This window comes from Schistocerca cancellata, chromosome 5 (genome assembly GCF_023864275.1).
Source record: "Schistocerca cancellata isolate TAMUIC-IGC-003103 chromosome 5, iqSchCanc2.1, whole genome shotgun sequence".
NCBI lineage: Eukaryota > Metazoa > Arthropoda > Insecta > Orthoptera > Acrididae > Schistocerca > Schistocerca cancellata.
The window spans coordinates 1,989,118-2,004,730 of record NC_064630.1 but is presented as its reverse complement, the minus strand read 5'-3'; the positions used below and the strand labels follow the sequence as shown (position 1 = coordinate 2,004,730).

Genomic DNA, 15,613 nt, shown 5'->3' with positions numbered 1-15,613 from the left:
TTCCAGTCTTCCTTGTTGGTTGATTGAAGGTTTGAAGCCGTCGATCGAGGAGGTGGCAACAGTCACTCATTGTCGGCCGTCGCAGTTGCAGAAGCTGGATGTTGGCGCGCCTTCTTCTCGACACGGTCACCAGGCGAAACGGGCTCTTGATGTGCGCCAGCTAATGCTTCCCGTCCGCGACACCATGTCAGAAACTATCATCGCGAGTCGAGCGCAATTACATGCTGCCAAACCCCGAAAGCGCGGCAACTCGCGGGAACGTCACACAACACACCTGCTCCACTGCCCTACCCCAGCCAGACTCCCCTCTGCTCTGCCCGCGCTCCACGCGGCAGAGTTAACACTACCGAAGATCCTAAACACTTTGATTCTTCACACGACCTATCAATGTAATCGTTCGATAGCAATTTTCCCTAGGCAAGACCCAGCGTAAAAATACAAATAATATTTACGAAACAAACCAATTATACATCGACATGAATGCATAAATATATATATATATATATACAAATAGTAAAACAATTACAATATGTAAAGACACAGAAATGTCATATATTCAGGTAACAAAAATAAGGAAAACAAATTTATAGTACAATAGATGGAAATAGGAGGATATGCATTCCAGCGTTACAGATGGAAGTAAAAGAAAGATTCAGGAGTGGAATTAAAATTCAAGGTGAAAGGATATCAATGATACGATTCGCTGATGACATTGCTATCCTGAGTGAAAGTGAAGAAGAATTGACATGACCTGCTGAACGTAATGAACAGTCTAATGAGTATAGAATATGGACTGAGACTGAATCAAAGAAGGACGAAAGTAATGAGAAATAGCGGAATTGAGAACAGCGAGAAATTTAACATCAGGATTGATGGCCACAGAGTAGATGAAGATAAGGAATTCTACTACCTAGGCAGCAAATGACGGACGGAGCAAGGAGGACATCAAAACCAGACTGGCATTTTCAAAAAAGGGCATTCTTGGCCAAAGGAAGTCTCCTAGTATCAAACTTAGGCCTTAATTTGAGGAAGAAATTTCTGAGAATGAACGTTTAGAAAACGGCGCTGTATGGTAGTGAAATATGAACTTTGGGAAAACCAGAACAGAAGAGAATCGAACCATTTCAGCTGCGGCGCTACACATCAATATTGAAAATTGGGTGGACTGATAACGTAAGGAATGAGCAGGTTCTGCGTAGAATCGGAGAATAAAGGATTATGCGGAAAATATGAAGGGATAGAATGATGGGACATCTGTCAAGACATCAGGAAATGACTTCCAGGATACTGGAGAGAGACGTAGAGGACAAAAACTGTGGAGGCAGATAGGGATTGGAAAACATCCAGCAAATAATTGAGGACGTAAGTCGCACCTGCTACTCTGAGATGAGGAGATCTGTACAGAAGAGGAATGCGTGGCGGGCCGCATCAAACCAGTCAGAAGACCCCAAAAAAAAAAAAAAAAAAAAAAATACTTTTCGCGGGTGATGCAGTTATCTACAACGAAATACAATCATGAACGAAGCTGTAAAAATATTTAATCAGATATTGATAAGATACATAGTGGTGCAATGATTGGCAGCTTCCTTCAAATGTTCAAAAATTTAAAATTGTACACTTCACAAAACGAAGAAACATAGTTTCCTGTGAATACAATATTAATGAGTCACAGCTGGACTCTGTGAACTCACGTAAATACTTGGGTGTAACACTCTGTAGGGGCGTGAAGTGGAACGATCGCACAGGCCCAGTCAGGCAGACTTCGGTTTAGTGGAGTGGTAGAATACTGGGGAAGTGCCACCAGTCTCTACAAAGGAGATTGCTTACAAATCACTCGCGGGGCCGCTTCTAGAATATTGCTCGAGTGTGTGGGACCCTTATGAATTAGGACCATCAATGGATGTCGAACGTATAGAGAGAAGAGCAGCACAAATGATCACAGGTTTGTTTGCGCCAAAGCAGATTATCACTAAAATATTGAAAGACGTGACCCGAGAGTCCACTAACAAAGTTTCAAGAACCGGCTTTAAGCGGTTACTCTGGGAATATACTACAACCCCTCTACGTATCGCTCCCACAGGGGTCGTGAGGGTAAGATTAGATTAATTACAGCACGCACAGAGGCATGTAAACAGTCATTTTTCCCTCGCTCCATATGTGAATGAGTCGGGAAGAAGCCATAATAACAGGTACAGTGAGACGTACCCACTGCCGTGCACTTCACAGTCGTTTACGGAGTGTAGCTCTGGATGTAGCAGTAGAGTCGAACTGAGAACTAGAAAGTGAGACCTAAGAAGCGAGAACTGAGAAGCGACAACCGAAAACCGAGATATTTTAGATGGTAATCGTCATATAAACATTTGAAACGTAAACTCTTGTTGCAGTGTAGGACAACTAATGCATACGAAGGTGTAACACAAAGAAGGAATTATAAAAAAAAGAACGAAATTCAAGCAAAATGATGAATAGATATAATGAATGCTATAAAATGGAAAAAAAATTATAAAAACAGAAAAGAGAAGAAATTAGTTGGAAGTTAACACATAAAAACTATTAAAATCACATGGGAAAAGATACCAAATGAAAACAGGAATGACACGAAGAAAAAAATGAGGGCAAATAAAAATTTAATACGCTGATTAAAACGACAAAGGCTTAAAAACGAAAAATACGTTCAAACGAATTAATTAAACAAAAATAACGACCAAAGACATTTGAATAACCTCGTTAAGGGATTAACCTCGTTAAGGGATTCACCTCGTTAACCTCGTTAAGGGATTCAAAGCCCCAACCTTCACCGTGTTAGGAGTGTGTGTAAACCCCTGCACTACACGACCACCGTGAATGAAAGCCCTCGACTTTAAAGTCCTGATACAGAATGTAGCTGGATGTCGCACTACCTGTATTGTTTCTCGGGACCGGCGAGAACTCGACGTGGCAGTTGTCAGCCCTCGGTTCGCCCGCCACCAGTGTGGGTCTCTCTCCCTCTCTCTCACCGCCTGAACTCCCTCCCTTTGCAGACGCGGCGCTGTCCAACTGCAGCCCGCCGGCCGTCGCCGACTTCCCGTGGGACGGCCTGACGCGCGCACAGCGCCAGCAGGGGTACGCCGCGCTGCACGCCGTGGCAGCCGCCTACCTGTTCGGCACGATGGCCGTCATCTGCCACAAATATTTCGTGCCAAGTGTACACCTGATTGCAAAACGTAAGTTGGTAAACCATTTCTCTTCTCTTATAAGCATTAAAGTCCCAATTCTATTACACTATGCGTGATCGTGACCGTCCTGTGTCACGGCTTGCAAATCAGTTGCCTACGTGGGTGTGGAAATAATCCGTTGTTTTGCTCTTTATTTCGCCAGAACCGAGGCCACCTACAAGAAGCGTTTTCAAATCGCGTCTAGGTCTCTTAACTGGGTATCTTCAGATCGCTGTGTAGTTACAACGTCAATATTCCTTTTCAGATCGCATTTTGACTGAGACAGCTCTTCAGACTCGAGTAGTAACTTTGTTATTGATAATCTTCTTCTTGAGTGCTGAGTGGTCTTGCTCTGAATTGACCACATTGGGCAGATTTAGAACGTTTAATGTCTGGTGTCTATCCACTGCCAAACTGCGGTTAAAGAATACTGTGTGCAGTACAACCGTCGCAGCCGTGATTGGATACCGAGACAGTTTTTTCTGTGCTTTTTTCGGGAACTTTGAGGTAACATGGGCGATGAAATCCTTCCTGCTCTATCGCTGGCCGTATCTATGGCTCCTCTTCGAATGTGGTAGCTCATTGCCCACCGTGAGAAAGTTCGACATCAATATGTATGTCAAAACCCACAAAAGACGGTACAAATTTAGATAATATTTTTGTCCATTTCAATATTACGCAATTATAAACTGATTTAATAATGTCTCCATCTTCTTGTCACATCTCAGTTCACGCTAATTACACCAAAGAGTTTTAAATCATTAGGCAGCGAGGAAATGAAAGAGTTAACAGGCAGTTCAAACAATTAAACAGTTCACGAAAACTGAGTGGAATAAGATCAGAAGTCTGATCAGATAAGTTTCTCAACTACAGACATTAAATAAAAAAATGGTCTTGTGTTAACTGACTGTTCCGTTAGTTCTTAGTACGAGGGGCGTTTGAAAAGTCCGTGCAAAGTCCGAGAGTTGGCACCACCGGCGCGTATCGAGGTCATTTCTCGTTAGTAGCATCTTTTGAAAGAACGCACACCAAGTTTCAGCAATATTGGTCTATTTCTCTGGCATTCGTGTGAATCAAGGAAGTCCAGTGATTGTCAAAAATTGACGAAAAAGAATTTCATGTGGTGGTTAAACATTACTTTATGAAAGGCAAAACGCCTCGGGAGACTAAAGGGAACCTTGATAAACATTACGGTGACTCTGCACCTTTGATTAGAACATTTTATAAGTGTTTTCACTATTTTCGGAGTGGCCGTATGAGTACAAGTGATACTGTACGTTCTGGACGCCCTGCGGAGGTTATGACTCCAGAAATCATTGATAAAATCCATGATATGGTGATGGATGACAGAATAATTAAGGTGTGTGACATTGCTAGTGCTGTGGGCATCTCGAATGAATGGATACATAATATTTTGCATAAACATTTGGACATGAGAAAGCTATCCACAAGATGGGTTCCGCGATTGCTCACGCTTGACTAAAAACGGAATCGTGTAAAGTGTTGCAAGGATGGTTTGCAGCTGTTCAGGAAGGATGTGCAGGACTTGAAGCGTCGTCTCGTCACTGTGGATGAAACAGGGATACATGACTACACTCCTGAGACCAAACAACAATCTAAACATTGAGTTACCAAGGGAGAATCTGCACCAAAAAAGGCGAAGACCATTCCTTCGGCCGGAAAGGTTATGGCGACTGTCTTTTGGGATTCACTAGGGATAATCCTGATCAACTATCTGGAAAAGGGTAAAACTATTACGGGTGAATATTATTCATCGATATTGGACCGTTTGAAAACCGAGCTACAAGAAAAAACCCCGCGATCGGAGCACAAGAACGTCCTTTTCCATCACGACAATGCACCAGCACACACCTCAGCAGTTGTGGTCACAAAATTAATGGAAATATGATTCCAACTCGTTTCACGTCCCTCCTGTTCTCCAGACTTGACTCCCCCACACTATTATTTGTTCCCCAATTTGAAGAAATGGCTGGCCGGACAAAGATTTAATTCAAACGAGGAGGTGATTGCAGCAACTAATAGCTATTTTGTAGACTTGGACAATTATTCGGAAGGATCAACAAATTAGAACAGCGTTAGATGAAGTGTCGAAAAATAAAAAAAAAAATGGTTCAAATGGCTCTGAGCACTATGGGACTTAACATCTATGGTCATCAGTCCCCTAGAACTTAGAACTACTTCAACCTAACTAACCTAAGGACAGCACACAACACCCAGCCATCACGAGGCAGAGAAAATCCCTGACCCCGCCGGGAATCGAACCCGGGAACCCGGGCGTGGGAAGCGAGAACGCTACCGGACGACCACGAGATGCGGGTAAAATAAAAAACTTTACCCCAAACACGTAAGTAGTTTAAATTTTTCCACGGACTTTTCAAATGCCCCTCGTAGAATATTTTGCATATTATGAATGTAAAAACAAACGACAATGGTATAATATTCTACAACGATGGCGAAACAGCCGAAAACCTGTTTTTTTAAAATCCATATATGACCTCATATCTCTTTAACTAAGAGTCGTACAATGATGTAACGTTGTAGGTACATTCAGCGGCTTATGTGGATACTGTGTGAGAAATGTATTGCGAATAGTTTTATTTGTGCGTGCGTGTGTGTCTGTGTGTGTGTGTCCCATGTCTCCTCCTAAAATACTGGACCGATTTCAACGAGAACTGGTGCACATGTACCTCAGTGTCAGGCGACAACCGCTGTGTGTGTAAGAACAACCTACCTATCAAAGGAGTGGGGGCGGGAAAGAAGCGTAGGCTGCGACGCGTGAGTTCCGACATTTACTCATCCAGTATTTGACAACAAGAACATTTAGGGACTTAACAACAAACTTTACGCGTAATTTCACCATTAACAATTTTTTCCTCGCTGACAACCCCTTCAAAACGATGTTTGTCGCTTACTACTTTTCTGCTGTGCATGCAGTTAGTACTGATGGCGTATAACGTTGTAATTTATTACTTCTTTACCGCAAACTGTATTCGTAGTACAGTTTAGAGGCAGTATGCACATATACCACGGAATGTTCGAATGGTTCAAATGGCTCTGAGCACTATGGGACTTAACATCTGAGGTCATCAGTACCCTAGAACTTAGAACTACTTAAACCTAAGGACATGACACACATCCAGGCCCGAGGCAGGATTCGAACCTGCGACCGTAGCGGTCGCGCGGTTCCGGACTAGAACCGCCCGGCCACCGCGGAATGTAAGAGCACAATTGTGTCACTGTACGACACATAGTTCAGGAGACAATGAGGTGCATGAAAAACTGTCACATAACGTTTAATTTATTACTTCTTTGGTAATAACTTTATTCGCAATAAATTTGGCAAAAAGCATCCAAATATGCCGTTGAATGTACATACAGTACTACATCACTGTACGGCACACAGCTCAGGAGTTACGACGTTATAAACGTCATGCACCAGGTCAGACGACGCGTGGTGTGGGCATGCATGCGCAGCTGTAAATGCGAGTCACAGTTGGTGATGACTGGTGGAAAGTCATCAAACAAACCAGAGATAATATCTGGCGTTCCCCAAGGAAGTGTTACATGCCCTCAGCTACTCCTGATCTATAAAAATAATGAACTTGAGTATCGGTTCTTCGGTTAGCAACGAAATAAATAACGCTGTTTTTCCGATCGCTCTCAAGAATATTGAGAAAGGGTGATTAATTATTAACAGTTCGACTCTAAACTGTATTGTCTGCAGTGAAAAACTTTTCGACCAGCGGGTGACGGCAAATTGTTGCTTGCAGTCACACTGAGCGGTCTTTTGTGCTTCGTGCGGCGGCCGGCACCGATTCCGTCAGGTGTTTCGTGGAACAGTTATCGAGTTTTTTTTTAGTGTAATCTACTGGATATTTTACCTACAAGTGATTAGCAACAAGTGTCAAAGCATCGTCGCTGGGAGATTTCTCTCGGCGGCTATTTTTAAAGTGGAAACTAATGACGAAATCCCAGTCGATACCGGCCAAGGGTCGGCTATCGCTTTGCATGCGAGTCACAACATCCAGACTGCCATGATGCCCCCCCCCCCCCCTTCAACGGTGTTAATTACAAATATGCATCAACTGGGTACCACGGAAATGTGCTCTCTAGATCACTGTCCTCAGAATGATCATATGGAGATGGATCAGCATTCATGAAGTCCAGCTGCCTCGTCGCAGTGTCTGACAAACAACACCCAGCGACAAAAGGCAAGGCACCGACCAGGTATCATTCCAAAAGGCAGCAGCTCCTCACGCAGATGTTCCGAAGAAGGCAAAGGCAAGTGAAAAGCAGAGTAGTAATGTTGAAGTGGACGTAAATATGGTAGATATTGATAATGTTGCATACACTGTGGAAGTTCTAGGAGAAGATACTAACTTCATTGTAAGTATAGGAGACAGGGATTGCAATGAGCAGCCTGCTTCCCAAAAGTCTGTTTGTCGTAAGAATCTAATGAATGCCCTTACGACTTAAATCGATTTTGCTGAAAGTCTTAAGTTACATGAAATCAGCCTATTAAAATCTCTGGTGGAGCCCTTCTTCTTAATATTCAGCGGCTGGCTTGCTAGAAAAGATCTTCGCATACGTTATTATTGTTAAGCGCTGCATTCAGTTGGGAAAAAATCGATCGTTTTGAACACTTCGTTCAGTTTACGACAGATCTAAAATTTCAGATGTGGACGAAGCCTTTTTGGACGATTTCAATAAAACTCAGAGATTGCAGGCTCTCTTCGTCACAGCTGAAACTTCCCAATTAATTACAGGCCCCAGACAATCATCAACAATTCAGACAGAGAACGCATTCGTCATTCACTCTAAAATGAAATGGTCACAAACCTTATTTCTGAGGAAAATTGTATATTGAATCCATTTCCGTACATGTTCCGTTTCCGTGGATTTTTAGTCTCATGAAATTTACTTTTACAAGTCCTTCTTTCTCTTTGTCTACCCCGCTAGCGGCACAAACTTTCCTGCCTCGCTTTATCGCGAAGAAGAGTAAATAAATCTCCTTTTGCAATACGTAAATCTGTCGACGAGCTGTCGGCGCATATATTACTAGAAAATCTGCACAGATACTTTTCATACGTAAATAAATGTGGGTGATTTGATTGACCATTATTAATTATTGCGTGGTAGAGGGTAATTTTCCGTGGGGAGATTACAATGCCCCTCGCAGCGAGCGAAGTTTGTGAGGTCAATTTTTATTCACCGAACACACTTCGCGAGCTATCTATTAGCGTGGATAACCCGGAAGTGATGATTGTCAGTCCTCCGACTGAAAAAAAATATTGTGTTTGAACTAGACGAAGAAAAGAAACGTTGAAGACAGAAGAAATGAAGAGACCGGTACCGCGGCTGTATTACTTTTACGTGCATCTAGGTGTTATGTTTGCTGTGCACAACCAAGGAAGATGATCTTTCATGAACGTATGTCAGGGTCTACCCATTCGGGAACTTTCTTAAGCAGGGAAACCTTGGAAAACCTCTTAAGCTTAGACTCCCAGCCTACGGTACATAGAAGATAGGAAAGCCTATAGAAGAACAAAAATAATTTTGAAATTTATCTCTAAAGGAAAGATAGGGCCTAATTAGTACCACGATTTGGAGAAGAGTAGTTTGTGCCTCTAGCAAAAAAAAAAAAAAAAAAAAAAAAAAAAAAAAAAAAAAAACGTTTTACAATAAATAACGTGAATTTGCGTTTTACAATCTTGCTTCTAGGACAATATATCTTGCGGTGCTAAACTCCCCCGGGTCTTGCATGTCCCCGACGTCCACAGTTGTAGTCGGTCTTCTATGCGGCCCCCTCTGTCGTTGATCTTCTACGCGGCCCACAATGGGAAGAGTAGAAGGGACAGGGATACTCGAATTCACATGCAACATTCATTCCAAAAGGATTAGCAATGCCCAAAAGGGAAACTCTTCCTGTAAGAGAACTGATTAGGTAGCACCGTCCAAGATTCTCCTTTTTGAAAGCAAAATCCTTGTGGCTTCATGGATCCTTTTTGTTACGACGTACTTCAAGGAATTCAACTCTTAATTAATGATGTTGCCAAAAGCATCATCCGATTTACTCTCGTTTGAATACTCCTTTTGACTTTGCCTCCCCACTTGTGCTTATAAGTCCAAAAGTTTTAACAGATTTTCGGTGACTGATTTGTTCTTCGTAATTTAAAGGATTCATGTAACTGACTATAGATTTTGGATTCAAATTATCGAATAATGGAAAGTGTAGTTCATTTTATTTCAAGACATCATCCATATTTCTTTGATAAGTCATATAATTTAGCTATACTCAAAAAAAACTTTTTATTCTAAATACATATATTTCTACACTTGAGTGCTGAAATGTAGAAGTTATTAGCATTGAAGAATGCAGATTCACTTCTTTCATTTACTCTCTGATTCATACGGCGTTCATCCTTGCTCATATATGGAAATGGATTTTTCACACAAAATTCCCAAATGAACACGAACCATTAAATTACTAGTGAATCTATGAATACTACTTTCTTTAATCATTCAATAAAAAATTAAAACTCTTAGCTTCTAATTATACCACCTATTCCTTTTAAAGTTCAACATGAATCAATTTATCCTCGCGTTTGGTGCGAGTCTCTTACAAAGAATATCTGTATCGTCTATATCGATTTTAATTCTCGCGCTGACGTCAACTGTTTTGCGCGGGAAATAATCGTTGCGGCGTTAACCGTCACTCACGATTCACTACCACAATTCACATATTTACACATTTAAGCGTTCACATGAGATTATATACGAATCTTCACTCGAACCTCTTTAGATTATTCAGCGTCATTTCCAGGGAAACATTTTATTCTTCTTGAAGGTCAGTCAGATCTTTTATACATCTTGATAACATTAGCAATGCTAAAGTTCTATGTTCACCCAAACCACAGGTGAAGCCTATCTCCACTACCCTTTTTTACAACCCTCAATAGTACTAATTAGTCATTATTTCTATACTCTATGTCACTAACTAACTATTTCAATTTAAAGGCTTTTAACATTACACACACACAGTTTATTGTTATATTTTTTACGAGCGTTCATCTCTGTCACTCGGAACACCATTCCTCCCTATCTTCTAATCTTCATTATATCTTTTTAAGTCGTTATGAGGAAATAACCCTTTTATTTTGTTCGATCCCGGGTATGCTAACAGATAAGCTCCAGGATTCGGAATTTGTAGGATAATGTATGGTCCAGTATATAGTAACTCCCACTTCTTTATACTTTTCTTAATTACGGATGATTTGGTACGTCGTTTGACTAGTACCTTCTCGCCGACATGGTATGTCTGTACCCTCTTGATCAATTTGTCATATCGTTGTTTTCTTTGATCAGCCTTTTTCGTCATATTTATGATAGCTTGTCTTATTTTTTCTTCCCAAGGCATCTCGGTTTCCTGAATTTTGGGGATATGGTGAGTCCAGAAGTTTTCCTCCTCCTCTTCGAACATCAATTCACGAGGTGTATATCCAGTTGAGGAGTGTGGCATGTTATTGTATATTTGCTCAAACTCTTCCACATAATTTGCCCACGCAGTTTGCTTATTATGGCAATACGTCCTCATAAATCGATTGAATTCTCTAAAAATCCTCTCCACCAAATTACCTTGTGGGTGGTAAAATGATGTTAGTACGTGTTTCACACCTACTTGAGACAAAGTCTGCTTCCACCGGAGTCCCGTAAATATTTTAGCATTGTCAGTTATGATCACCTTTGGTATACCCACATGTGGAAGATAATCTCTTATTAATCTTAATACAATTACTTTTGCTGTAGCCGTCTTTATCGGGTATAGCTTTACGTATTTCGTGCACACATCCAGAAATGCTAACACATATTTAACACCACCTCTTGAAGTAGGTAACGGTCCACACAGATCGCACGAAATTAATCCTTTTGGTTCTTGTACTACTATAGAGCATAATGGGTGCTTAGTCCCTTTTGAATCCGGCTTTGTTTTTTGGCAGATTATGCACCTCTTTAAGACCTCGTGCACTCTGCGCTTTATGTTGGGGAAATAACAGTACCCACTTATCTTGTCTGCACATTTTGTCGCACCGAAATGTCCCCAGGTCAAATGAGTGAACCAGACAAGTTTCTCTATTTGTGCCTCAGGTATACAAACACACCAACGGACTTTGTTTGGCCTTCCACAGCGGAAAAATAATACGCCATTTACTAGCTTGTAATAATTTGCAATCTGATCCGAAGGTTGCTGTTGTAACCTTTGAATGACACTTCCCCATTGAGCATCCTTTTTCTGTAACTGGGCCATATGCACACACAAATTGATGTAGTACGTCTTATATGGATTTTCCTGCAGCAGCAATATCGGGAATTCTGAGGAATTATTTACTTCAATCTCTTTGGTTAAACCCTGCGGTGACCTTGATAGAGCGTCCGCAATAATGTTTTGCTGCCCTGAGACATGTACGATCTGAAACTGGTATTGTTGCAGAGCGAGAGTCCATCTAGCCAGTCTGGGGTGTAACAGTTTACACGTTTGTAAAAACGTTAATGATTGGTGATCGCAATATACGATAGTCTTCGACCCATATAAGTAATAGTGAAATTTTTTAAATCCCCAGACGACCGCAAGAGCCTCCAATTCTGTCGTCGTGTACGTTCGTTCACAGTTGGACAAGACACGACTAGCAAACGCAATCGGACAAAAGTTAAGCTGTCCATTTATCTTGCGTACTTGGAAAAGGCACGCTCCAAGACCCACATTTGACGAATCTGTTGACAAATAGAATTCCTCTTGCATGTCCGGATGGTACAAAAGCGGTGCATTTACTAATTGCTTCTTTATCTCTTCGAATGCTTCTTGACACTCTAATGTCCAGAGCCAGGGCACATCCTTCTTCAGCAAACTATTCAGTGCTGCTGCATTCATGGCCTGATTCGTGATAAATCTTCTAAAAAATGATGCAAGACCCAAAAACCCTTTTAATTGCCTCCTATTTCTTGGTGTTGGAAACTTACTAATCGCCATTAGCTTCTCCTTGGTCGGTAAAATTCCCTTTGCGTCAATTATATGCCCCAGGAACTTGATTCTATTTAGTGCAAAATGTGATTTCTGTAGGTTAGCAGTTATTCCCATGGTTTTGAAAACGTCCAACACCCGCCTCAGTAAAGTAATATGCTCTTCCCAGGTCTTCGATGCAATAAGCATATCATCAACAAATACTGTTATCCTGCTTCTTAGTTCTGGGCCTAATGCGTAATCTAGCGCTGCTATAAAAATTCCAGCACTAATGTTGACTCCGAAAGGAACTACAGTAAATTGGTAACTTCTTCCTGCATAAATGAAAGCTGTATATTTCCTCGATACCTCATCCAGCTTGACTTGCCAATAAGAACTCCGCAAATCGATGCTCGTCAAATATTGGATATCCTGGAACCGTTGTATCAGTTCGTCTATGTTTTCCGGGTGTGTCCTCACTGGAATTCTAATTTTATTTATTTCCCTGGCGTCGAGTACCAGTCTCACAGTTCCATTTGCTTTTGGCACAACCAACAATGGGGAGCAGTATGGGCTTGTAGAGGGTTCGATCAAACCCCATTTCAACATGCGATCTATTTCCTTTTGAACTTGAGCCTTTAACCTCCAGGGAACAGGATAGAAAGTTCTACAATACGTTTCGTGCGGCTTAACGTAGAGATGGCATATGTATCCTTTAATCACTCCTGGCCTTTCATCAAACACGTTTTCATACGCTGATAATAACCCTTTGAGCTGCTTCTTCTGATCTTCCGTGATGCAGTCGGATTCATTTAACTTCTCATCCACTAATTGACCGAAATCTCCTTTGACTTTGAACTCATTATTCACGTGCTGTTTAGAATTTCGTGCAGTCCTGATTACTTGCACACTGATCCCACTATTATATTTTCTGGTAAGGCTTTCTTTTTTCAACAAGTCCAATTCAATTTCTTGTTTATTTACATCAAACCAAATTTTTCCTGTTTTAAAATCTATTCTGCATCCGTACTGACGCAGGCTGTCGACTCCGATAATGCAGTCTACCACCAAATTTTTCACCACAAGGAATGTGCTTAATATTGCTACATTTCCTACTTCTACACTAAGTAGTGACTGCACTTTTACATTCGCCGATCGAGCCCCAACGGCGCCTATTATTTTGCAATTTTGAACTGGAAAAATTGGTACTCGTCTTATATTTCTGATCTTGTTGAATAGAGCCTCCGAAATGACATTTGTGGTTGCAGCTGTGTCTAAAACTGCCACTATAGGTACAGTTTCCAAAATGACTTGCACTTCGGCTACTGCCACCTGTTCCCTATTCTCATCTTGGGGTTCTAAGTCCTCGGTCAATTCATCTGCCAGTAACCGTCCATCATTATACGTTAGCATGGGTATACATATCCTGTTGCCCCTCAACCTATTGTTGACCGCTCCTCCGGGGCACGAGTGGGTCCTTACAAGTTTGTTGGATTTTGATTCACCTGGTGGTTGACCTCATCCGTCACTTCGGTAATTACCGGTTGATTCGCGGATGTCCGTCCCCACTGATGTTGGTTATTTGAGTTTGTTCCCCCCGGTTGGTTCCACTTTCTATTACTGTTATTGTTCCAAGCTTGTGGTCTGAAATTCCTTTCGTTCCCCCATACGGGATTATATCGTTTCCCATTCCTGTTGTTCCTTGGGTAGCCCCTCGCAAGACTATTGCCGGTATTATTATTGAGATTTTGAGGGGTTTCTCGACTATTTATCGATCTCTGTGCGTTCCCTTGCCTACCATTTGGCGGAGGTTCTATCTCCCGATATTGGAATCTGTTGTTACGGGCTTTCTGGTTGTTCTCTTCTATAATATCTATATGATCTAACGTCGTGAGGAACGACTCCAGGTCTTTATCGTTGCCGTAAATTAATTGATTCCGGATGCTCGTTGGTAATCTTGCTTTAAGTATGTTTATTATGTCTGGCAAAGGCATAGGTCTGTCCCAATATCTAGTTTTATTTATATATTTTTCAAAATACTTCCTAAGGCTTCCTTTCGAAAAGGAGAAAGGCTCTGGGTAGAGCACCTCCTGCCTTAGGCGTTCCTGTACTCCTTCTGACCAGAACTTTGCTAAAAACGCTTTCTCAAAATCGTCATAGGTCGAGCAAACAGAAGTCATATCCGAGGCCCATATCGCCCCCGAACCTTGTATATACCCAGTAACGAAACTGATCTTCTGCCACTCCGACCAATTTCTGGGTAGAACTCCTCTAAAACTTCGAATAAAACCAATCGGATGGACCCCCCTTTTGTCAGTGTTAAAAATCTGAAATTGCCGATGCTTTATCATTTTTTCTTCGGCATGGCAAAGGCTTTCGTAATCTCCGTCAGATAAAACTTCACGCGAACAACTAGCTCGTGGCAATTTAATATTTGAGTTACTCACACAAGTCGGTATTGTGTGCGAATGTGCAGTAACTGGCTCTATAGTCGCTGGCAACTTCTGCTGCTGGCCGGTATTCATTTGTTCTGAGCCTTGTTGTGAAACGCGTATCGACTCTGCTATCGTTTGTTTCCAATGCTCGAGATCACCACCTAACTGCTGTCGCACTTCCTCTAGTCCTTTCGCAAACAAATTCTCTTCCTGTTTGCCGCACAGACTCTGGAATGCTTCTTTAACATTATGCTCAACGTTTTCACACATTAGCCTTTTGTTTTCTAATGTGATTTCGGATAATTTACCCGTTAATACATTAATCTGGTGGTCTATAACGTCTTGACGTTCTGTCAGATGTTCCACACTTTCCTTTATGTTCGTCTGCGTACGTGCCAATTCAGGAAGTTGCGCAATTGCACACGACATGGCATCTTGCTTTTGTACTAATTGTGGAACCATTTCCACCTGTTCGCGTACGGTATCTATCTTAATAGCCACGTACTCCATTTCTACACGTACGCGGTGAGTAGATTCCTCACATTGAGCTTTAACCAATTCGATTTGTGCAGTTAATTTTCGTTCCGTCTCTTCGGCCTGATCTTTAAGTTCCTTTGTCTTCGCCTCTATCCGTTGTTCTAATTCGGAAAAACTGTCGTGTAATTGCTGCTTAATCTCAGCTTTCAGCTTTTCCTGCCCTTCCGTAACTGATGCTAACTTCGTATTCAAATCATTTTGCCCCTCAGTAACTGAGGCTAACTTCGCATTCAGATCATTTTGCCCTTCATTCACTGCGGCGAACTTCGCGTTAATGTCGGTTTTCAAATTTTCTTGCCCTTCAGTAACTGAGGCTAATTTTGTATTCAAATGGTTTTGCCCTTCAGTAACTGAGGCTAATTTCGCGTTAATGTCAGTTTTCATATTTTCCTGCCCTTCAGTAACTGAGGCTAATTTCGCGTTAATGTCAG

At 41.6% G+C, this 15,613-nt stretch overlaps 1 protein-coding gene across 1 annotated transcript in view; it reads left to right on the top strand.

The window, feature by feature from the left end:
• LOC126187814 (sodium/potassium/calcium exchanger 3-like) overlaps window positions 1–15,613 on the top strand; it is a 168,267-nt gene that overhangs the window by 28,984 nt on the left and 123,670 nt on the right. The window contains exon 2 of the mRNA XM_049929101.1: window positions 3,021–3,203. Within this exon, the coding sequence (XP_049785058.1) occupies window positions 3,021–3,203 (183 nt within the window). The remainder of the gene's footprint in view (window positions 1–3,020; window positions 3,204–15,613) is intronic.